At 38.0% G+C, this 26,084-nt stretch overlaps 1 protein-coding gene across 2 annotated transcripts in view; it reads right to left on the minus strand.

The window, feature by feature from the left end:
• Positions 1-15,675, minus strand: part of glra1 (glycine receptor, alpha 1) — a 57,193-nt gene extending 41,518 nt beyond the window's left edge. Inside the window, exons 1-3 of one of the 2 annotated variants that reach the window (XM_035407448.1) lie at positions 14,700-15,675; positions 8,159-8,283; positions 495-533 (exon numbers count right to left, since the gene is read on the minus strand). In XM_035407448.1, the coding sequence (XP_035263339.1) occupies positions 495-533; positions 8,159-8,283; positions 14,700-14,755 (220 nt within the window). In that variant the 5' untranslated portion in view covers positions 14,756-15,675. The remainder of the gene's footprint in view (positions 1-494; positions 534-8,158; positions 8,284-14,699) is intronic. The other variant, XM_035407449.1, reaches the window with a different exon arrangement.
• Between the last annotated feature and the right edge of the window lie 10,409 nt (positions 15,676-26,084).

Raw genomic sequence — 26,084 nt, forward strand, 5'->3', positions numbered from 1 at the left:
GCTTGCTCAGTGAACCTCTCTGTCTCAACACGCAAATGTCAGTCTGGGAGCAGATGCCAGGATTTTCATTACTAAATTAAATTTCAGCAAAATTTATGAACAAGGTTAAAAGTTATGCTCAAACTGCACTTTTTCAACACATCAGCGAGAGATACACTTCTACTGTTTCGTCTAAGGTTGAAAGAAGGCTTAGCAGCACAAAATTAACTCTATGACTTATGGCCACGATAATGAGAAGTATTCTAAAATTTCTTTGCACATTCACATCTCAGTAAAATTAAAATGCTGATGCTAGAAAAAATGTTGCCATCTCCTATATTACTGTTTTTTTTCAGGCACTTGACATCACTTCTGTATTAGAAACACATTGGCTTGCACAGTTAACATCTTGCAGTCTTATACTGTATATACATTGTATACACATTTGTTAGAAAGGGCCCTGCTCAGATTGCCTCCTGCTGCACCCTCATATGCCGGGATGAATAAAAAAGTACCTTTCTTGTGTGAAGCTTCCGATTTGGTGCCTTGTGGGTCTAATAAAAAGAAGATCATCATTAAACACATCATATTCTAACAGCAAGAATTCAGGTGGTGTTTCCCATTGAGGAAACCAAAGAGAAAAATAAAGCATACAGAAGCATGGCTAGGTTATTTAATACTACACCCGCCAACACTTGTAAGCATTTCTAAGTGTGTGGCAGGGAAGATCAGGGCCAACATACGAGAGGCAGGAGCGGCAAGGAAGGGGGATGCACTTTGTCTTTTTTTTTTTGTCAAAAACGCCAGAGCGGGCAGGAGAGGAGGCAATGCACAGAAATGAAAAAAAGGGGGAGGGGGGGATGGGGTTGCAATGCATACTCCGTCGCGGGAGGCAAAGGCGGGTTAGCGGAATGCGCTCAGAAATGCAGTTTATCACAGAGAGGGGGGAAGAGGAATGCAAACACTACATGTCAAACTGGCTTCACTTAAATCTGCCTGGCATCGTTCGCCCGGCATTTCTCCTTTTTCGTCTTTCAGCTTGAGAGCTGGCAGACAGCGGCATGCCCTTATAACCATTTCCCATGGCGTTTGAACAGGAAGGTGGAGAATTTCCATACTTCAGGAAATTTAGATAATGCATATTCCAATTTGGCGGTAGAGATTTATGAAAAAATATTTTATTTAGTCACTGTGCATACAAAGGGAATGGTAAATGGTTCGCACAATCACCGTGCATGAGGTAATATAATTAAAGAGATAAAATAGGACTAATATGCTCAAGACTCTCAGCAGAAGACTATGGTATTTCATTATTTTGTGTAACCTTCAGTTCTAATAGATTTTGACAATCTTAGCACTTCTTTTCCCTTTATCATATTTTCAAATAAAATATTTTCAAAATATGTAATGGTACATGTTGCTACCTGTGTAACCCTGCATGAACATACTGTATATATAATCATAGTTTTACTTTATTTAAATTAAAAATCTTAAAAATAGCTTAGCTATTAGAAATTGAACATGTGATGTGATGCAATGATCTGGAAGAATCCATTTTTGAGGATCTATATTCAACAACAATAACAAAATGTTGTGTTATTTGGCCAAAAACACATAATACAATCATTATATTATTTATGTAGGTACAGGACTTGGATTGTTCTAAATCCTTCACATGGATTTTCATTCCATGGGCTCCATGTGGTGACAACATTACAGTGCACAAATGATATCCCATCAAACAATGTTGTATTCACATTTTCAACTTCAATTGGATAAGGGCTCTCTAAATTACTGAACGTATAATTCATAAAGAATAATTGCATAATGCTTGATTTATTCTGCGTTTATAAGCACTTTATAGTTTATAGTTTATATATTTATCTTCATTAGCATACCATTCTTTCAAATCAGTTCAATGTTTATCATTTTTCAGTTAATACAATGCCCAAAATTACTCTTTGTACATATTAATTTCCAAAGGGCAAGAACAATAAACTGCATGAAGGGACGATCAGTGGTGTTCGGGATCCAACGGTTTATGTTTTGCTATGCTTTTCCAACATAATTTCCAAATGAATAACAACTAAAGATTTATGTTCCAATCTAATGCCTGGTGCACAGCACAGGACAATCGAGCTGATTTTGGCCTGATTCACTCCCCCTAACAATCAAGGGGGGGATTCCATATTTGAGGCTGATCTGAACTCATTTCTGCCCAGGTTATCCTGCACTGTGGGGTGTTTACAGAATCTTAACCCTCCCAAGTGGCCCAGGTCACCCTGATTTTGAATTGGGATGGCAGGTATGCCATCCCGCCAAGTTACGCTTGTAAATACTGCATCAATCATCAATTTTTTGAAAACCTGCAGTGTGAGGGGAACAGCGATGGAATTTCCAGCAGGAATCTACTGTAGCCTATCCAATGAGAGCTGAGCTGACTGGGAAGTGGAACTCACATCAACAGAAACAAGGAATGCACTCCAATTGCTTATTTTTACCTCCTTGCTTCCTTTTCTTGTGTTCTATCCTAGTGCCTAGCTCCACCCATCGGAGGATGCATGGAAAGAAAGCGAGAAGAGCCTCCTAGCTCCCCGCTCCTAGCTCCTTCTAGGAGCATTGAAGCACATAAACTCATGCCTGACTGTCCATCTGTCTATGTTTGTTATACTCTGATGTTTCATTGGATCACATAAGTTTCTGCAAGATCCCAAAGTCGAGACTCATATTGATCATGATCATAAACGCTAAGCGTATGATGCGCCGTCTTGGGCAAATTGTCGAGTGGGTGCATTCTGACGACTGAAAGACAAAAATTCTGTAAATTCTCTCTTTGGAGTATGGGGTCTACCATTTTCAATATCAGTTAGGATCAGCTAGGGCCAAAGTCCTGTAGTGTGCACCAGGCATTACAAGAACGTTCACCCGACCACATTATTTATAACTATTTTATTTTATTTCCTGCTACAGCATACTGTGTACTGTACAGTTATTGAGCCCATACATATGCTAATCTAATGCTTTATGAATGGTCAAAATGACCAATTTTGTCAAACTGACTGCATTACAGGTTACCCAGAATTTAATGAACTGATGTGTTCAAGAAATTAATAACAGATATTAAGTTAAGGTTGGAGTATAAGGTGGCTAGAATCGTCAGACATATATACATACAGTAGTATGTAGCACATCTACAGCTGGATGTGTTTGCGTATGTGTGTGTAGATAAATTTACATTTATTAAAAACGCACAATTAAAAAATCTTAAGATTCATATTTACATAGAAAGCGTTATTTCAATTTATTTTAACCATTTTACATGCCCTTGAACTGCAATATGTGACTTAAGTCAGACCAAATCTACCTAAAGCAATTTTACCTCTATATTTTATTTTCCATGTTTTGAACCCATACTCAGTCGAATACTTTGCTTACGGTAAGTACAGTAATCAACAAGGCAATAGTCTTAAAACTGGTTTACGCTTAATTTCTTCAACACAGTTTTCAAAGCTTTTGTCAGCTATTTTAGAAAGACCTATTATCCAAAGAGGGTAAACAAGAAACCAAAAGCCAACTCAGCTACAAGATGCATGGTACAGTTAATCGTACAATTCATCATTTATAAAAGAAATGTAAAACAGTGGACCAGCATAGTTTCCTTTGTGATGATTTAAAAATAGTAAGGCACTCAGAATTCAGGTTTTTTTAAATACCATCATCATCAACCTTCATAATCCAATTAATACTTCATTCTCTTTGCATCCTTAATCAGGATGAAGGCCTGCATTCATTTAAACAGCTGGACATAAGCAGAAAAACACCTTTGGCTGAGAACCTTATTCAAGGGTACAGTAGCAGTACCCCACACGGAATTTGGAATTGCAGTCCACTGATTGTTAACCCACCACCCTAGATTCTGCACTGACTCTCAAATGTTATTCAAATTTCTTTTTTCACTCACAATACCGCAGTGTAACCCATGATGCAACAGGTAAACATGTAGCTTATTCTCTCAAGCACATGGAAGTTTTTATAATGTGTCTCCATACAGTAGCTACACACAGGGAGCAGGAAGACAGGACCAACTGACAAAACAAGTGGCTAGTTTTTTCAATACGCTTCACCTCCAAATGAAATATTCAGAATATTCAAATGTTTCTCAAATGAAGGTAAGACCTTTCCCTTGCAGGGAAACATTGACCCAATCTGCCACTTGGAGTCCTACAGATGGACACATCATGCCCATACTTACAATACCCAACATTTAGTACCCTTTACTTGCAGGAAAAGCGCTTTAGCTTCCCTCATATTTTAAAGAGTTTCAGAGTAATTTAGAGAGCCCTGAATAGACTGTAATTCATAATTTGTGACACCCACACACATAGACGTATGCTTCTAAGAAGCCTGACTAAGCATTACACATTGATTTGATTTTTCATTGTGTTCTTGTTTTTTGTGCCAGAAATGTGGGCCCAGCCACTGTTATTTGCCACTTGACCATGTGACTGTTAGTGGGATGTGACAAAGGAGACCATAAATGACATCACATTGCTCCAAGAGGGCAGATTCATCAAAGCTAAGCTGAGTCATACAGTTTGTTTTTATGTTGACTATGCAGAGTGCAGTCTCGGCCCTATCCCTGAATCTCAAGGCCGAGGAACCAATGTGTTCTTGGTTCTCTGTTTTTGAGTTATGGAAACGTGTTGCAGCCCTTGGGTTCTATGAGATGTTGGGCAGATTGTGGGACATTGGCATGGTACATATTCTACATAATCTCCATTTGTGCTGCATTGACTGAATGTAGTTTGTTACTCAGAATAGATGCTTATTTATGTTAATTCCAGACAAAAGACAAAATAAAACTGCCCATTTAGTGACAGCAAGTTAGCAGAGGTAAGTTCCAGTAAGGAAATGTAGACCTTAGGGGGAAAAGATTTAGAACAACATTTTTTGAGACATTTTTTGCCAGTAAGTTTTGAGACATTGCCAGTAAGGTTACAAAGACAATCTATCCAACATTATAATGTATTTCTTGCTAACATAAACTGCTGGAAAAACCAAACTACTGTGTTTCAATAAACTATATGAAAGATAACTATATAACTATATAAAAGCCTGTTAAGTAGACCTGCTCTGGCAAATTGATCCAAGGCACTCTTTGGAGTTCAGTTTTGAGTCATTGCTGTATCTCCATCTATGGTTTGTCTTCAGATAAGAGTGGAGTTCATAAGTGTGGAGTTTATTTTTATTAGAGATAGCAGTTGTTTTGCCTTCAGTCATCCCCAAGCTAGCAAGATTATGACTGTGTTTCTTTTTACTCTTTCCCATTGCCATTTGTATGAGAACACAGCACTCCCATTAATTAGAACACTCCCTTTAATCCCATTAGCGTCCCATTAATCATGTGCTGATCACACCAAATAAATGTCAAGTTCCACCAGCGTATCATTTTTCATCTCTATAGGTTAACACATGAATGAGGAAGAGAAGCAGAGGAGTAACTAACATTCAGAACATCCAAAAAGAAAAGCAATACGGTAAATATACTGCAGCAGACTGTATATTTACGAATGAACATTCGTCTTCAAAAAACCCATTCAGAGGCAAGGTGACTTAAGTCATACTCTTTTAAAAGCCTTACACTGATCATCACTGTAACGTGTCATGACAGCTTTTTAAAGGGGCTTTGGCTGGTGAGAGGCAAGGCCACCCGAACCAGTAAGCCACGGTAGCGAGGTTTTTTTTGGTGGGGGTAGGGTAGGGGGAGCCTGTTCGACCTCGTGGCTGTCGGTCCTGCTGTGTGTCGCCGTGACGGATGCGGAGGGACAAGGTTAAAGAGGAGAGCCGAGGCGCAGCTGGGTCTCAGCCATTCATCACTCCGGCCCAGGGCCCGAAACCCCACCTAGCCCGGCCCGCTAATGGGGGAAGCTCCCTTTTGTCCAATGTCTTTGACTGCGAGGTGAAGAAATCCCAATTTGCCTCACCCCCTGTTATTCCGACCTATCTGCCAAGACACCCCAACGGTAAGAGGGATAACATTATGGTGAGCAAGGGAAGGAGGGAGGGAGGGAGGGAGGCAGGGGTTGCGGGGTGTGCAGGCTGGCTTACCCTACAAATGCCCAGAACATTTGTCGATGCAGCGTTGATCAAAAAGTATATGCAACATTTAAGCACACGTGCCATGTACTCTAACCATCAACAGAGGCAAGCCTGGCTGTAATTTGAACATGGATCAGAGCTCCATAATGGTGAACCGCTACATGGGCTGTCTCCAGTACACCAATGTGCCACTTCCGTTCCGGTTTTTTTTTTTTTTTTTTTTCCAGGACAAAATCCTGCTAAGTGAATTGTAAAGAATTCCCACAGCGAGACTCAGTGATGATCAGTGTAAATTCTACCCATGCTGGCACATTCGTAGCTTCAGGCAATTCTTTGATTTTTTTTTTCTTTCTTTTTTTTTAGTCCTCCTCCTTTTATCACTGTTGCAGAAACCACCACATTAACAGGACCTGCACTAATTTGAGGAGATGAACTGCCTGTGGTCTTGGAGGAGGTGAAAACCTCTTATCACATTAGCTGGTTTTTATTGAGAGCAACCCTCCAGAATAGTAAAGTTTCTGACAGACGCTGCTTGAGTGCTCGAGCGCAGCGACTGTTTCACCGTATGAGTGTATCCAGTGTCTGATAAGAAAATAAAATAGGGACTGTCAGACTTCCAATTTCATGAATATATCCTCATGTTCTCAGCTGGAAAAATAAATCATCACTTGCAGTGTTTGAAAGAGACAGCAGCCTCAGTTTCAGAACTGTGCACGGATTATGGACGCTAACAGTTTTTTAAAAATTTTATTTTATCATTCATTGTGCAACTTTCTTGTTTTCCATTATTTACATTTCAGTAAATAATGTTTTAAATATTTGGATGTGTGCCATTTTTGTTTACATCATATCATTCATTATATAAAATCAATTGAGAGAGGGTGGATTTTTTTCTATGGGAGTGTACTTGCATCAGTTATAGTATGAGTAGAATGGTTATAGTAGTTTTGTTTCCTTTGTAAAATGTCCTAGTGACAATGCCATCAGTAAAAAGCACCGTACAAATAAAATTTAATTGTATTCTATTGAAACTGAAGAAATGACATGTCTCTCAAGGGGTGAAAATAAGTGAACAGGAAAAGCCACTTGTTTAAGATAAATAGTAGGGTTATTTACACAATTAAGGAGCTGTTTAAATAGCATAGTGCAGTAATACCATCTCTCACAGATAAGCTTTTTTGTCTACTAAAAAAATACTAGCTGAGTCATCAGTGACTGAGTGATGTTAGGTTTGAATGGCCCCACTGCAACCAAAGTTGTGGTGTGGTGTGTTTGTTCAGGATGATCCTGAATTTTGGGTATACCTGCATAACAAATTAATACTGAAACTACAAAAATTAAATTTGCAGTTATTGGTTAATTGTGCAGTCCTGTTAAAATTCAGTTTGAAGGTTAAAAAAAAACATTTCATTATCTTGGAGGGTTGCCATTATGAGGAATTACATTTTTTTGTTGGGGGGGGGGGGGGTTTGGACTGTGTTACACTCCATTCACTATAAGGATACCCCTGATGTGTCTTTTGCAGTGTGTGTACTGAGGTATCATAGTAGTCATACAGCTGGCTATAAGATCACATATTTCAACTGCTATGTCCACAAGACATACATTCAGGATATTGAAACATTGTTCAGGGCTATGTACAGGAATGTCGCCAGTCTGGAAGCAGCCATACAAGTGCTCTCAATTAATTATTCACTGTATTGTTTAGAAACACCACTGAAATGAATACAATAAGCAACAAACAATAACAACAGTCTTTTCAGTACGCACAACAACATACACATTTAAGACACTTGTTAGATGCCAGTATATCACAAATGTATATGCCAAATATATGCCAGTATATGCCAAATATCCACAAACAAATTTGGCTGTCATCCCAAAAATTATTATTCATTATTTTGCATTGTCCAATATTTCATTTAGATATGTATTATAATTTTTCAGTGTAATCATTAAAAACACAATCAGAATTTGGACCTTTTAGCACATTTTGCTCTTAAGGTATCTATAGCCCTCAGGGTCCAATGTCTGGCGACATTCCTGCGTTATCCAATGGTGTCTTTGTGGCTAATCCTACCTTTAAAATTTGGTCTGATTCTTGCATCGTAACCTGACACTTTTCCCATGAGTTTGTCCAGGAACTCCGAGGGGGGCATCGGAGTGGTGGCTTTTCGAGCTGCTGCTTCCTTTGATGCTGCCAGGCTGCAGGAAGAGAGACAGACGGACAGACAGACGGACAGAAAGAACAGGATGGAGAGAGAAACAAAAGAGAAAGGACAAGACAGTGAGTCAGGGCAGAGAGAGAGAGAGAGAGAAACAGATAGAGAGAAAAAATGAGTTAAAGAGAGAGAGAGAGAGAAAGAGAGTGTGTGTGTGTGGTGGAGGGAAGGAGGGATGACAGAGAAAAGAGAGGAAAGGGGGAGACAAATATTTGAACACTGAAGCAATAATATGACCTGCACTGGTTATAACAAAAAGAAAACCATTTCCAGATAGCAAACATCTCTAATTAAAGCACCTCACAGTTAATGTGTGTTTGGTGTGTGGTAATCCGGAGATGAGCTGCTTAGAATCCGATTAAGTCCATCAGTTTGTTTTAGGTTCAAAAGGCCCTCGGTTAAGTCCATTTCACAACATTACTGGCATGAATACACAAGGGAGTGAGGCTCTGACCTTCATTCAGTATAATAAATAACCAGTGTTCTGTCATAACTCGTTATTAATAGCATTTTGCTCTGAGGACATCCCAGGGTATGCCATTTTTATTTTAGTCTGTCATTGAACTGCATCAACTCATGCACGCTCTTCAAACTGTGACATCAAAAATCACACATAAGTGTTAACCACAGCACTATCAAAATACCATGCATAATGAATAATACATCACAGGGCTGTGGTCAGACATCCACTGTGGAACATGCAAAGCTGTCCCTATTCGCTTTTCCCATGAGATGCATGGCCCAGTTTGTATGGAATACAATCCCATTCATTTTACAATATCCCTGATACCGACAAACATACCGCAGAATGCTGAGTAGACAGGAAATCTGACATAAATTAGGAATGGCCCTGCCTCTTATTGCTGCCATATTGTTAGGGCCATGCTTGGGTCAGCCTAACAGTGAGGGCACTGCCCATGCTGAACAGACCAAAGGACACCCGGACCCCCGGAGGCAGCAGGACTCACACTAGCACTCTGTAAATAACTTTTCTATGGGACACCTGCAGTTTGGGGGTCATGGCTATTATATTTTACATACAGTCAAACTGTACTGCACCTTTGTTTGTGATTTGAGGCTTCTGTTGTCTCCGGTGCTCCTGTGGCTGAGTAGACACCCCAGAAACAACCAAAGTGTCATTGTGCTTAAACTAGTTATTTGCCACCAATGTCAGGGTAGTAGGATGTAGCTTACTGTAACTGCTGACTGATTGATCATCATTGCAAAATGTAATGTAACCCACATCTGAATAAGACCACGAAATGGCCATTGCAGTACCACCATTGCAGCACTCTTTTTTCATAATTTTAATAGTTGCTCACTCAGACTATGACTAAGTTGTTTATGAACCACTGGAGGTCTGGAACAAGTGAAACACATTATACAGTCATGTGTGCGATATACAGAATGTCTATATGTATGCAACATGCATAACAATGTTCCAAATTTTAGATATTTATCACAACTGTTCACTTTCATAAATATTTCACATTTTTTTACAAGATGACCACAAATAAACTTCATGTGGTATGGGTGGGGGGGGGGGGGGGGTTATTGGAGTTAAGATGATTCCAAAGGAAAAAAAATATTTGAATATCAAATTTCCTGGGGTGGTGGCACCCAATGTGATCTCTTTTCATGGGGCTCAAAATCCCTAGTATTTTGAGCCCCTTGCATAGTAAATGTGAGATAATTTCAACTTCAAGACACATTTACTCATTTTAAGCAGTATAGCTGTGCTGAATTTATGAAGAGAGGGTTCCATCCAGCTATTGTTTCTAGACTGAGGGTGGGACAACATGAGGGGTTTTAAAAATGGGGAATTTGAAGAACATTGGAAGACCACACATACCTGACTATGAACCCCACTTCCCCTAACCTGTTTATGGCCTTTAACATTCCCCTCTCTTTCTGGACTATGAACCATAAGCATCCTGCAACCCCAATTATGGCAACAACATGAAAAGGAAGTGCCTAATTTCTAAATTTAGTTCACAACAGATGTTTATGCTTATGATTAATGAGCTGCCAGTGAGCAACCCGTCTCTGCAGGTATTGCCTCTGTAGTGACAATACCTGCAGAGGCGAGTGTAGTGTATGTGACAGTGTGGCATATGTGACAGTGTAGCGTAGGTGTTGGGTCTAAATCTTTGGAAAAGTAACTGCAACATTGCACTGCTCATCATTTCTGCGACTGTGAGCCTCACAGGCAAATCACCATCATCGTGCACATAATGACTGTGTAAAACAAGACCAAATAAAACCGAAAAAATTGTTCATTTCTGAAATTGACATATTGATTGCATAGGCTATACATTCAATACAGATATCCTGGTAAAAAGCAGCAAATCTGTCAAGGCCTACTAACATGAAATACAATAGATGTTATAGACCTAAACATAATATAATATGACCAGTGGGCCTAATCATAAAAAAATAATAACAAAAAGACCAGCGGGTCTAAAAATCTATTCTCTATAGAGAAAAAGGTCGTGGTAATCAAATGTAGCCTTTTTTTTTACTAAATAAAAATATATTTCCCTTTGATAGTACAAGAAGAACCTTGAAGACTCAGCTCAAATTCTCAAACAATATATATATATATACATTTTTTTTCATCAAAAACTGATGTGAAAAACACATTGAAATAGTTCAACCCAAGGCCTACATTACATTTGCTAGTCAGTGTACTATGGAAAAGAATAAGTGGTTTATAGATTATTATGCATTTAGGTTTACAGCATCTTGTCTGTTGGATGGTGATTACTGCAACTCTTTGGTTGTAGGGAGGTAGTCGCATTTTGGCTTATATAATTATTTTGCATGTCTCAATTACTTAGAACTACCAAGGGCCATGATTGTACAAAAAGTGTACCTATGGTCTAATGAAGTTACAAAAACTATGTGCTTTTACAATCACTGTCTTCAGAAGGACATACTTTAAGAGCAAATAAAATGTAAACTATCTCTAAATGAAGATGAAAGGATGTAAGGCAGAACAGCAACATTGTCCATTGTACACATAAATGTACAATGGTATTTATGATGCATTTAATTGATTCCTTGTTAATGCAAAATTATATTTTCAAAACAATGCATTATGTTTAGAGTTTTAAAAAAAAAACTCACATTCCCCCCACCCCCCACCCCTCCAAAGGAATGAATGAATTAATAAATTAATGAATAGATAGATAGATAGATAGATAGATAGATAGATGATAAGTAAGTAAGTGAGTAAGTAAGTAAGTAAGTAAGTAAGTAAGTAAGTAAGTAAGTAAGTAAATAAATAAATAAATAAATAAATATGTATGGAATGATAAAGACTAGCATTGTTTACCTGAGGCACCATGCCTCATTTGGATTTCAGGCTCTGCCCTGAAAGGACCCATGATCAAAGTCAGACAAATCGTTTATCAATGAGATTCATGAAGAGTGAGGGGTCTCAATGCCGCTGCTGACACAGCAGGAACACAGCAAGCTTCTATCCAGCCCGCAATTAATATGCAAACTATCCAAAGACCTGCATTTGTTAGCCTCCACCTATAATCATTACCCTTAAATGTACCTCATTATGTTCTCAGAGCTTCCACGGAATCTTAATATGATAATCACCTTTTGTGCCATTCATGAAAGAGATAACGTTTGACCATTTTACTTCTGTAGACTGCAGTCAAGTTTTACACATGTCCGATATGATTAAACACTGTCTCTGCTAAATACATTTAAAAATTCATTGGAATTTTCATAGCCTTATCAATGGCTTTGCAAAAGCTTGGGCCAGAGCAGTTAAATCTCCTATATATCATGAAACAGCTTTAAGTTTCAAACATACAACCCAAATTTAAATTTAAGGCTGTGCCAAAACCCAATATTGGACATTTTGCAAAGGAGATACAGTAGCGAGTCATGTATGTTTAACCTCCAGTACAATCAGTATTTTAACTGGGCATATTGCATCAGTGCAAAAAACTGAATTCACTTATTGAATAGCATTCATGACACACATGGAAGGAGGGATCACTTGTAATAGACATTTATTTTACTTATGTTTTTTTATTTTTTTTATCTCAATCTGTATTGATCACAAATTTATGATCATACTTCTGGAAATGCAATGCCTAAAACAATGACTGGCTGTTGGAATGATGGCCAATGGCTTGTTCACATGTCTTTTATCATAACATTTAAAGAATGGCAATGCTCACAATTTGAGGTTAACTCATATCTGCTTTCTCATACTGAGATTCAGCTTGTGAATCCTTTAGAATTAACAATATTTTTAGAGTAACAACCTTTCTTTGTCTAAAAAGATAATTTTTTGAACACAATTCAACATATAAATTAAAATGTCACTGCTTAGAGGTAGCAATTAAATTTTTGTGCTGTTTTCGAAATTGAAATGAAGGCACTCATATAATTTAGGTGAACACTAGCTGGATGATAGATTGTGTGCCATGCAATCACATCCTCAAGGCCAATTCAAGGTCAGCTAAGATTTTTACTAATACTGTGTAAATACATCATGCTGGAAATGAGACAGTGGTCTGGTAAATTATTTGAATGAATAAAGCTGACTAAAGATGGAGAGCCATTTCTTTTTCCAGTTCAGCGCTCAACAAACTGTGAAAATAATAAACATTTATTGGGTTGTAAGAAAGGTAGTATAACCCTCGCCAAAACAGATTTTGACTGTTTGACAACAGTCGCATACGACATCATCCTTTTCAGACAATTTCTACATTTGCAAATTATTAACCTTGTATCTCATATATTTGTTTGTTTTTTCATCAAAAAACGGGTGAAACAGAACTTAATTTCAGCAGATAGATTTAAAATTGAAATTATTACAATAACGATTTAAATTATTCCAGACAAACTGCAAATATAGCTTGCATCTCGCCATACAGTCAGTGTAGAAATGACATCACCATTGCGTTGAAAGGAATAACAAAGCCTACCCCAGTTAAAGTGGGGACACCCATAACCAATGTTGCGCTATGTTAAATACAACAGCTCAGTCAACACTTTGCCCAGATACACATTTAAGCATCGAATAACAGATCTGTAAGATGCCATTTTTATGACAAAGGGGGGAGCATCTTAAATAAACACAGATTTAAAAGGCCAGTTTTACGATGAAGTTTTATTTGTAAACAATTTGTATTCATCAGCTGTACTGGCATTTGCAGAGTAATCAATGTTCGGTTATAAATCAGCATTTGAAATGAGGTCCCAGTCTAGGTTGAGACTGGGGAGAAGATATCAATTAAGAGGAATTGCAGAGTTCAGCACTGAGGTCTGGGACTGTGCAATATCCTGATTCAAGTTCATTAACTAAGCCGTGTGCCCAGAATGCAAAATAATTACTGTGAGATGCAATACAAAGAAAGCAGCAATCACTGCTTAAAAGCCTTTGTTATGTTTGTATTTTTTCAAAAGTGCAATTTCACTCAACACATTTTGGCATCACCAACAACAGCAGTCACATTGCACTTACTATTAGTATTGCTTTGATTATAAATTCCTGATATTCAGGGTAGCTGCCAGGCAATTAAATTAATTTAACTCATCCAAAAACAGGACGGCTATAGATATATATTTCAAATGCATTAGAATAATAATCAATGCATATCACGGACGTTCTGTTCCAGACACTATAAAGCTGTCATATCACACATATACTGCATACATTGCACACATACTGCATGCACTAAGCGACGAACAATGCAAGTGGCACCACGTATAGAAAGTACAATACATGGGCCTTGGCTCTTGATGCAGTACCACACACACACACTCTCTCTCTCTCTCTCTCTCTCTCTCTCTCTCTCTCACACACACACACACACACACACACACATACACACACGCACACACACAGATATTGCAACTGTGCCTCCTTCTACACCAACACTCACGGTATGCAGCAGTACTACAGCAAATTGTTTGCGTTGTAAAACTCATTATCCTTGCTTTTAAAAACAAACTTTATATGACAAATCACTGCAGCACTTATATTTCCTGTCAGTTTGTATTCCGACAAAGCCTGTTGATCAAAATATTTTCCTACGAAAATGTTTACCATGCAGTGACCACTAGTACTCGCTGTTTGTGCTGAAAAACGCTACTTAGATCGCCAATGCAGTTGGTGACTTCATGTATTTAATTGCATTCTTTGTGCACATAAGTACTAACATTAAATTATTGTACAAATGAACACACAAATGTGCTTAAATCCGTACCCAGACACGCATGAGTTGCCTACATTAAATTTCCCTATAATGTTTAACCAGACACATGCCGATGCATGCAAACCTGACGTGAATTTCAAGACAACCCGCAAATAACCCTGACAACAAAATTTCACATTACACAAATACAGACACAAAACATACTTACCTGAAAAATACTATAGTTTCCCACAAATAGATCCCAAGAGCGTTAAATCGGTACATTTTGCCGGTGTTGTAAGAATAGATGAGTTATAGCCACAGCAATATGCACTGAGATTAATTCCGTTTTGGATACCGCACCTCCAAGGTGAGCAATTCTTCTGATGCGTAATTCAGATTCCAAAGCGTAGGCTAACCACAATTATTCAAAAAAGGCGAGAAAATCCTTTCATCCGGACTATGGATAGCAATTTGTATACCCTTGGTGAGGGTACTCGTTTCAGGACCATGGATAGAGACACGGGCAGCTGGCTGAATTGCACTGACGGGATTCTGGAGTTTCAGCACAGTAGCGTTACTCAAGAAATAAAAAAATAAAAAATGTATATTTTCCGAGTGTTACTATATGCAATCCATAGCAGCGATTCTTTGGGCTTTCTTGCAGAATGAAGGTATTAACGGTCCTTGAATTTCTTATTTTCTTCTTCTTTTTGTCTGGTCGCAAGTGTGCTGCGTTGCAATGTCAATGTTCAAACACCTATAGCTACGTCGTTTACAGCCCTACATTAACCGAATCCCAAGGTAGTTTCACGAAATATATACATACGTAGTAGGTTATTTTCCTCAAGCTTTCGTTAATTTAAATCCCACTGAAAGCGGTGTTGCTCTGAAGCCACGCATAGTTACAGGCACCTCTTCGTAGCTAACTAATGTTGTTCCGCAGGTAGTCTTATTTTCTTTGTGGTTATTTCCCCGGAGTTGCTTGTTACTGCTGCATAGAGCTAGTTCCATTGTCTGTGACAGTTAGGGAGACGCAGCTCGTGTTCAATTTCATACTTTTAGAATCCTCATGATGGAGGCAAAATTGTTGATGCAGCGAGCTTCTTCCATAGCTCGTATAACCCCAATGAAAAGGACTCAGTCCCCGTGCGTTTCTTACTGCAGTCATTTACTCAACTCAAAAATCACTTCACCTTTGCACACACGCCCACATACTGCTGTCATTGGTCTGTAAGGTGCACAGACAAATGGCGAGCCTGCTCATTGGAGACAGTAATTGTCATTTATGAGTTTTAATGCTGTGTATGAAGGTATCTGAGACGCAGGATTTTAATCGATTTTTTCGAAGTGTTATAGTTTTTACTTGTTTCAGAATGTGCACCGTGATTAATTGCAGTAGAGCCTACGCTTGTTTTGAAATAAGGTAACGCGTATTTGCATAACTCTATAATCTCAATAATCTTTGATTTCACCTCAAACAGTGATAGTACAATATAATGTGAGGAGATTAACATTAACTGAATTGCGCCGTGCCCACTGAGCGAAGACAAGTAGTAATGCAGCGGTTGTCCTAGAAGCACGCGTACAACCTCTGCAAAGGAGAAAGGGGGGAAATAATTCTCCTCTGGAGCCTATAATTTATAATAGTGAGGAAAGAGAATAAACGCTTCCGGGGATCGGGCAGCACATGGTTCTTGCCAGGAAATATTTTTTAACTCTTTCTGGATAACACATTTTACGCCTTGCGAGCGGACTTGGCAAAGCGAGTCGCTCCGCAGTGCTGTTAAAATAATGACTGCTGTCCGGATTGTCCACTGGAACGTGATGTTGTTCCACATGCCGACATTGCCGCTATGGTATGGTGGAGATTATTTTTTAAAGGGATTTACCAAATGTCCAATGGATGTCGATTTACAGAAAAGTTCGCGTTTTTTAATAAAAACTAGTATGCATAGTAGAAATAGTAAATGTATATGTTGAAAGCGCAACCATAAATATCCATACGTTTAACCCAGAGACATTTCAAATAGTTAATTAGGCCTAATAAACTTTATGTAACAAAATGTTAAAATAAAACGTAAATCAGAGTGTTGCGCAAATATAGCCTCGATGGAAAATAGCACTGTTGTCTACGTGAGCATAATTCTCAAGGAATGTGGATCTGATATCAAACCAATAAATATTTGACTCAGCACTGGGATGAGATTTGGATGTTTGGAACACTATGGAATGTAGGTCAAAGTTATTTTCCTAACATGGCCAATGATTTTCAAATCCTGAAAAGGTTGCTGACCCTGTTTGACCTTGCTGAGTCAATAAACTGTTTACGAAGTGCACGGAAATGTGTGTGATTGGTCCTCATCTAGGCTATGGTGTTTTTTTTATTAAGCTTCTGGTACATCATTTATGTATTACTTTGTTGTCTAGTAAATCAATCTCTATAAGATTGATTACCAAAGCAATCACAGACACAGTCAATCACAGACACAGTTTGGCGAGTAAACAGATTTAGTATGTAAAAAGGAAGGAAAACCCTGCAGACTCTTCAATGCCCTCATCTATTGATCTATATACACAACGTCTCAGCCCTCAGGTCTTCAACTGATTGTCTAAACATTGTACATACAGTTAAATAAATGGAAGCATGGAATAGCTGTGTGTTGGGTTCTCCTTCTTTTTGCATTTGGACTCCCCTGTAACTTCAGAACCTACAAAAACACAAGAATGTGCATGGAATATGTTGTTTTATTTTTATTTTATTTTTTTACTTTTAAACAGATTTGTAAGCAGATGTGGAAGAAACAGTATGACACTTGCATTTATTTGTAATTGGTGTGTCTGACTAACCTTTGGACATCACATAGCTGTGAAAGGCACTTGGTGTGCAATGCATAAACACCAGGGTTGTTGGCTGAGGGGCTCCTTGGTGGTGACTCAAGAGGCATGCTTGGTGATTCCAAGGTGCACAAACAGGAAGAAATTGGTAGGATTGTCTTAATTTTTTTTTTTTTTTTTTAACTTTCCAAAGCGGTATTTGGTGGTACAGAAGACTGCGCTGCCAAATAATGTACTCAAGTAGAGGGCATTCTGTATGATGAACATTTACATAATGTTGATGGAAAATGTTTTCCGGCTAACACCAATGAAAATCTGCCATCAGGCATATATTTGTGCTTTTTCTTTTTCAGTCTTCTTGACAGCTCATTGTTGCTCAATAAATATGAATTAATCTGAGAAGCGTCAACATAAACCCCCCGAAACTCTGAACGCAATGAAACTCCAATAAGAAGAATGCTGATTTGCATGGAAATGTGCCTGATACATTTATCTAAATGCATATATGCATCTGCTATTAATGAATTGACCTTAAATAATCATTACTGGGTAATATCACAGGGCACCAAATTTACGATGGCCAAACAATTTCATTTTCAGTTAGTTTGGAGTAAATTAAATAGAATAGAGATGGTGCCACACTGGGAGCTCAGAAGTCTGATGTGTCTAGGTAGGACAACGGCTACAACTGATCAAAAGAATACAATTTTAAATAGATTTTTGCCTTTGCCCTCCTATTCCTTCTGCTATTCCTGATTTATTGCTACTGTATTTTTATGTTTTGCAATTGGGTTAACATAACATTTCTGCTACTTTAAGAATTTGTGCTCAGAGGTCAACGGTTAAGGTTGGTGTATGCACAGCTGTGCTAATTTTGTGCCTGTAAAATACTGTTCAACTTTCACACGTGATCCTTGGGACATAATGCTATTTATAATCACTATCAACAAATTCCTCTGAACATGAAAGACCACTTGAATAAGAATAGACAAATACACCTTGTATTCTTGAAGAATGGTATATTATCCCACTACACACAGTTCAAAATGTCATGTTTGACATTATAACTGAAATTACAATAACAAGAATGCAACAATAGATTATATGGAATATAGAAATACATTTGGATCCATCAAGAAAAAACTACAATGAAAATGGAATTAATATTCAGCAAACCTATGTAGACTGATATCTATCAGGGGAAAATACAACAGATAATTAAGAGAAAACAAACATCAAGGTTATTAATAATATGCATGAGCAAGATATATCTAATTAAATTTGGCAATAATCAAACAGAAAGGTTGTTTGAAGGTGTGTTTCTTTTTTCTCATGCAATACATTAATGAACTATAGATATGATGAACAATTATTTCTTAAGATTAGATTATTAGATCTATCCTTGGTAGATGTGAATGAGTTTCAGCGAGCTTCCAATGAACTATTATATATCCTCGGCTGCAGATGTACACTAGAAATAAAAAGTGAATGAAATCCAGTTTCTGGTGTGTGAGAATGGGTAAAACACAAAGCAGGAATACCACGTGATTATGTCTTAATTATTTTGGAGTATGCCAGTAGGAGACCTGGAAACAATGTAAAATTAACTAATTCAAATGATAGGATTCTTTAAAACTTGTAATCACAGGAGAAGGGGTTAGTAGGAATTTCTCTGGAAAGAGTCAAACTGTAACCCCTCCCCAATTACCCCCTTCAGCATAGACAGAGTTGAGCTTTCAAAGCAGAGGTTTTTGCTATTGTTCAAGCTAACAGCCTCTTCTGCCATTCTGCTCAAACACAAGCCCCCAATACTACAAGATCCAGCCAGAGAGAGGTTTGCTTGTCTTTTGTCAGTTGAGGACAGCATGGCGGCTGAAGATGATCTTTCAGGATGAATGGACGCACCTGTGCTTGGGATTTGCATTTCCAGAAGTGAGAGTACATTGGAGGTCTCATTTCAGAAGGTCACAGGCCAAAAAAAAAGAAAAAATCTTTTTAGTAATGGCCTTTACCCAAAGGTTTGCTTTGACTACAGTATCTAAACGATTCAAAAATGAGTTAAATTGGGTTTGGTCTGGGTACACTGTGAATGTGCTCTTTAAGGTAAATACAATGTTACAGATAGTGTTATGTTTTTGTTGTTCTTCATATTTGTTTCAAATATTGTGTAATGTTGTGTCAAAGTTTACGCAACATGGTACGGTTGTACTTCAGTCTTTTATGGTATTAATTCAGAATTATTTCCTACTCTTTCTCTGCTCAGGAGGCTTAGCCAGTCATAAAAATGCTCAATAACATACAAGGATAAAAGATACAAAAATCCTTTTTAGTCTTTTCCTTGGTTTATAAAGTGCTTGCTGCTTCATTTTCTTACTGAAAACTGTCCTGAAGTTCAGCGTAGTAGCTTCTGATGATGGACAGTGATGTATATCCAGTCCCTTTTATGGACAACCATTCCACTGTGCCATCATCTTGCATACATTCAGCCATGATTTAGTCTTTGATAAGTACTGGGAAATACAGAATTTTATTATTATTTACCAGTAATATGAAGTTTTATAGTTCTTGTTATCCTTTTGACAGTAGAGGGTAGCATTATAGAGAAATATTGTTACTTTATTATATTTTGAGCAACAAGAGAGCTTCCTGCTTATTTGGGCTGATTTCTGCTGCTATGCTGTCACTGTGAAAAACTTGGGGGTGAAACTGCCACAAAAATACTTGGAATTGACCTTTGTTATTATGTAATAGTAATATGAAGTTGTGTTCTTTGGTTTCATGTTATCATTTATCCTTTTGAAGGTTGAAAATGGCTGGAAATTTGTTACCTTCCAAGAGGATACTCAATGTGATACCTTTGTTTACCAGAAAACACTGCATGCATTTACATTCTGTATAGTAATTCATAACGGGGGTACGATATAGTTGCAGATGTGTGATGTAGATGAGTAACTATACTGTAGCTCATCATTACCAATACTCACCAAAGGGGGGTGGAGGTGGTGGGGAAAATGTTAAAGAAAAATAGACCAAAAAACATCAGTTTGATATTAACCTCCTGACCACATGCACATAACTGGGCATGTGTATAAAATTAAAGGGAAAAGATTGAGTTAATGATCTTGAGATTTAAAAAAAAAAACATCACTATGCAATGGATCTAACATGGATGTAAATATATCATGGTGACAGGCTCATATTCACGGATTCATTTGGAATCCAGTGTGCTGGAGTACAAAGCCAAAACAACAAAAATCATGTCATTGTCCAAACACTTCTGGACCACACTGTAATTAATACACACTGTAGCATACACAAAAATGAAAAAAGCCTGTAAACTGCATAGCACACACTGTGCCCTGAATAAAAAGTTTCTCCCCAAAATCTGTGACTGCCGCCAATCAGAGCAGTCTAGAACTGGGGCTGCTAGGAACCCATTCACCAGGATCCAAGAGTGTAAAGCTCTTGAGTGCCAGCCTTACTCCATAATTTAACATATGATTTACTGGATTTGCAGGGTTTAGCAGCTTAAGTTCATGCTGAGCCACAGCCCAAAGGCATCAAATGGCATCAAATTCGACCCTCTGCAGGCAAAAAAGCTTTTTGAAAGCTAATAACCAATAACTAATAACCAGTCTATGTAAAATCTTAATATCTACTGATGTTTCCTATTCCCATGCAGTGTAATCATTTAGTCATTATTTATTTATGTTTGGACCATATTTCAAAGAATAAAATTAAATGACTGGGGTGTTAAAAATCTGTGTGTGTGTGTGTGTATGTTACCTCCTATGTTATTTTGGTTTCAACTACTCATTAATAAGGAATTTGATCGAATCTGTTTCTGTTAGGTTTTTTTTTTTTTTTTAAGGCATCTGAAAAAAGTTCCTTCCAAAGATCTATGTGGTCACTTTGTTGTAAATGGCACTATGCAAAAAAAAAAAAAAAAAAAAAAAAAAAACATACTTTGGCTGATGGAAAAAATTTCATTTACAAAATAAATAATTATTTTGCTGCAGTACAATATTACAAGCAAGATGATAGTGAAGCTATGAACCAATTGATTATATTCTTGTTTAATATAGTTGAAAGGGCCCATTCGTGTCACGTGCACATTCACTTACTGCCTGTTTTTAAGTCTTTTTCTGTAGATAAATACTGTAGGTCATCACCAAGAGCTCTTCTCTTCAATTTCATGGTGAAAAGGTCATGCTCAGAATGATAGTTTCATTGTCATTTTCTGAACTACACTTGACATAGCCACTCTTCTCCCAACAATATGATTGTACATCAGGGAAATATGGAATAGGTCTCTCAATGACAAATTTACTGAATGAATTTAAATATGTGTGTTTTTTGTGCTTGTTTTCCTGGTTTTCTTTATTTAGCATAACATAAAGCACATATCTCTTTCAGCACATTTGTTTTTGGAGGTCCAGTGAATATTTTAATGCTGATACATATATCTTACATGAAGCATTGGCTAGCAATTCTGAATTAATTACATGTCAACGCACCTGTGAGGGAAACCTCAGGGGTCTGGTTTTGTTAGAATATACTTTGCAGGCTAAATGCCTGCAACTGCTCAAAGGACCACATAATGTTTTGCATGTGGGGTCTGTAGGTATGCAGAACCTATATATGCATGCATCAAGCACAACTGCTATTTAATAATTATAGACACAGTGCAAACATAATTTAAATTTAAATTTTATTTTAACTTGTTAAGCTGACAAATGAACGGTATCTTGTTTAATGGCAATTCCTGGCAGCTGGCCACCTAGCTGGCTGCTGTTGCTGGACTTGACCTGTAGAAGAAGGGAATGACCGTGCAGCAAACATGAATTCAAACAAAAATAGCAACTTGATTGATTTAAACAAATGATTTGCAGCTGAGGGTGGCACGGTGGTGCAGTGGGTAGCACTGTCGCCTCACAGCACAAAGGTCGTTGGTTTGAATCTCGGCTTGGGGCCTTTTCATGTGGAGTTTGAATGTTCCGCGTGGGTTTCCTCCAGGTACTTCGGTTTTCTCCCACAGTCCAAAGACATGCAGGTAGGCCGATTGGAGACCCTAAATTGCCCATAGGTATGACTGTGTGAGTGAATGGTGTGTATGCCCTGTGATAGACTGGCGGCCTGTCCAGGGTGTATTCCTGCCTCTCGCCCAATGCACGCTGGGATAGGTTCCAGCACCCCCTGCGACCCTGCTCAGGATAAGCGGGTATAGATAATGGGTGGATGGATGGATTTGCAGCTGAAATGATGGGCAAATCTATTTTCTCAATTTAATAGGATAATATGATATTCCCTGACCACAAAGTATTTCACATTGATATATGATATAACATGCTATGAGGAGTTGATTGCTCTTCAAGATTGAAAATCCTTGTCTTTCACATTTCCTGTTACCTCTTGGTAAAATGGAGATTGGTTTAATACAAGTCTAGGCTGTAAAATTGCATTTGTTTAAATAGGCCAGGATGTACGAGAACAACACTGCAGGTCAAAGCAAGTGTAAAGGAGAACTAGGTCTATTACCCTCACTGAATTGCATAATTCCTCCATCTATTGGAAAAGTATTTACGGAATGTCAGGAGACCTCTGATGAAAATGGAACATCTTGTGTTATTTATAAACTCAGGTAAGCCTAATGCTACCTCATACCTACTGTACTCCAATCCCTCTCAGTTTGTTTGTTGCCAATATATGACAGCTCTTGACCTTTACATGATCTGTCACCTGAGAATAATCTGTAAGTTGAGTGAACATGACCTCTTCAACTGCAATCATATATATCCCTATGTTCATACAACAGACCACATTTAGTAATCCACTTAATTTGTGCAAACAGCTAAACAAATGTTTCCAGACCCTTCCAGCCTATAGTTACCTTTGCTGGCCAAGATCCAATGCAACAAACTAATGTTAAATTGAACAAATTTAAGTAATTGGTACATATTCTTATTTTTTTATTTTTAATTATTGCCCAAATAAACTAATATTGAATGTCTCATACCTTCAAAAGAAGATCGATATATTCTAGTTAGATTCTGTCAGATGTCTGCATCCATGGTTTTGCTTCTTTAATTAAACACTGAAATTGGGACACTCCAGCTGTGTGAAAGAGTATGACTCTGACCATAATTACATTTAACTAATATACTGAGGACGGGGATGGTAATTGCTCATACACAGAAGCACCTCAATGTACAGTAGTATTGTAACCAAACTTTAACTCTTTCCTGCCATAGTTACAATGAGTTAATTTAATATGGGCACAATAGTTTAATGCGTTTTATCATAGCACATTCTCACTTACACCAGATACATATGCATGCATTATTTAATCAGTGCAAGCACTGTAAAAATAATTCTCTACTCACAAATCTAATTTCTTCTAACTCGGATGGGTACAGTACACATTTATTCGCTGTGGCCTGCTAAAGGGAGCCATTTTATAGGCATGCTACTCCTCACTCACATCCCTCTCCAGACTACCTCTCATGGGCCCAAGGCAAAGTGAAAAATTAGCTTCACATCAACAACAGGCAATTTGGTGCGCCACAAGAGAAACAACTTCCGAAAGTAATTCTTCAATCGACTGACGGCACTATTATAATCGAATATAGAGCCTCGCACGTGAGATTGCAAACAAGCAGCATGTTCCCAGCTAAAGAGCAAAGCTATAGGCACTTCAGTCGGTGTCACATGATGACATAAGTTGCCGCCTCCTTGCAGTTCTCCCTAAATTTAATTTGGTGATTGTATTTACTCTTGAGAAGAAAAATGAGCTTGCCACTCTTCCTAATTGCGCATTCATGGATTTAGAGAGCCTGCTGAGTTATAAAAGGATATGCAGCTCTTAAACATGATTATTAGGGCCAAACTGAATCACAAGCACTGCATGGAAACACATGTTTATAGATTTTTATGTGAACTGTATTTTAGACGGACAACCAAAAAGGATACAGAATAGATAAATTGCACAACAGAAGTGCTCTGTTTTAGCTAGATCTTTCTTGGGATGGTTATTCATTTATTTATTTTGTTCATCCTCAAAACCGAATGAGAGCACTGCCATTCCAGTGAGTTTGGCTAATGCTGTCTCACCAACAGGCAGATGGACGCCCTCTAATCTGAAGCACAGCACAGTGAATGAAGATGAATTATGCATATAACTATTTGGCCTGTGTTATTTGTTTCAGAAAGACACAATTATGTTTCCCTCAGGTATTTGGGGAAAAAATGTAGAATTCATAAGTTCCGGAGGAATAGATCATTTTCTGTTATGAAGTCAACATATCTTTATTAGTGCAAGACACTGTCTCGACCCCTTGAATGTTCATTGGAGATTGGGCCCATCATAATAATTGTGTGGAGGATCAATGAATAGAATTTCTTTAAATGTATTATGTAGGCAGCTTTGGGAATAGGCACAAGATGAATAGCATGCTTCACTCCTCTGCTGAACAGAGCAGAGAGTAATGGTGGTGAGAGTTCAAGATAAAGGATCATAACCCATGTGGGATGTTGCAGCTCCTGAGCCCCTAGCAAGGTGCTTTCCACTCAACCGCAAATATCAGACAGTGTAAGACATTTTAATGAATAATATATTTGTGAATTACCATTATTGATTTGTACATAGAAAGATGCTGACCAAAGGAAATGAGGAGATACTGGAGGGAGGTCCAAATGCTTAGTGATAGATGCCTGCCTATAAAACACAAGGGGATTTCAGAATTAAGGGGAAGATATCCGAATAGATGGATGCATTTTATTTCTTACGGTTATGCATATATGTACATATATTATCTTCAGACAGGCTTAATATCACTAAATTATCACTTAGTTTGTGATGTGTACTTCAGCCATATCTGAATTCATCATCTAGTAGGTTACCTTATTGTAAGATACTACTGTCGTGAAAGGCCACAGTTTCTGCCATTTTTAATGGGTCACTTTTAATGAACAGTCAAATTGTGCTTTGGAACATGTGAGTGATTCATTTAATTCTGCGCTTAAATTATGCAATTAGTTTAAGGTTTGAAACACATCAAAAACCAACAGACACTCCATCTTCCAGGATTGTAGTTTGTAATCCCTGCCTCACTGGAAGATAATGTGAAACTACTTCAACAGTTTCACAAAGATTATGATTATGCCATGATGGGCTTTTCTGGAGTCTTCACTATGTTTGTTCGTAACGTCTATGCTTAAGCATAGCATAGCTTTGCAGCCAGTGAAGGGATTTACATATAATCACTGAATCCTTAAAATTTTTAATGAAATTTTCTCTTTTGCAGATTATCTACTGTAGTTTTCTTGGGAGTTTCAAAAAACCTAACAGTTGATAAAGCCTTTCCTTACAGAGCTGTTGTGCTATGGAATAACCTTCCAAACATGAAATCAGACACAGTACTGTATCAGTCCTTGTGTCCACATGGGTTACCTCTGGGTACCCCAGTTTCCACCCAGAGTCCAAAAACATGCAGGCTCATTAGGCTAATTGGGGACTCTAAATTTCTCTTAGGTATGAGTGTGTGAATGAAAGGCATGTGCAAAGGCTTGGTATTTTGCCAAACATTAAAACTATTGTTGGATTAAAACTTTAATTTTGGAGCATTGTATCATGTTCCTATTCTTTTTTGACTCCGCACCTTGAGCTAGTGCCTTGGTGTACACACAGTGCATCTCTTTGGACATATCAATGTGTTCTGCAGATTTCATGTCACTCCTGAGCCAGCTGCTCGCCCCTCCTCCCCCCTCCCAATCCTCC

The sequence above is a fragment of the Anguilla anguilla genome, chromosome 3 (assembly GCF_013347855.1).
Source record: "Anguilla anguilla isolate fAngAng1 chromosome 3, fAngAng1.pri, whole genome shotgun sequence".
Classification (NCBI taxonomy): Eukaryota; Metazoa; Chordata; class Actinopteri; order Anguilliformes; family Anguillidae; genus Anguilla; species Anguilla anguilla.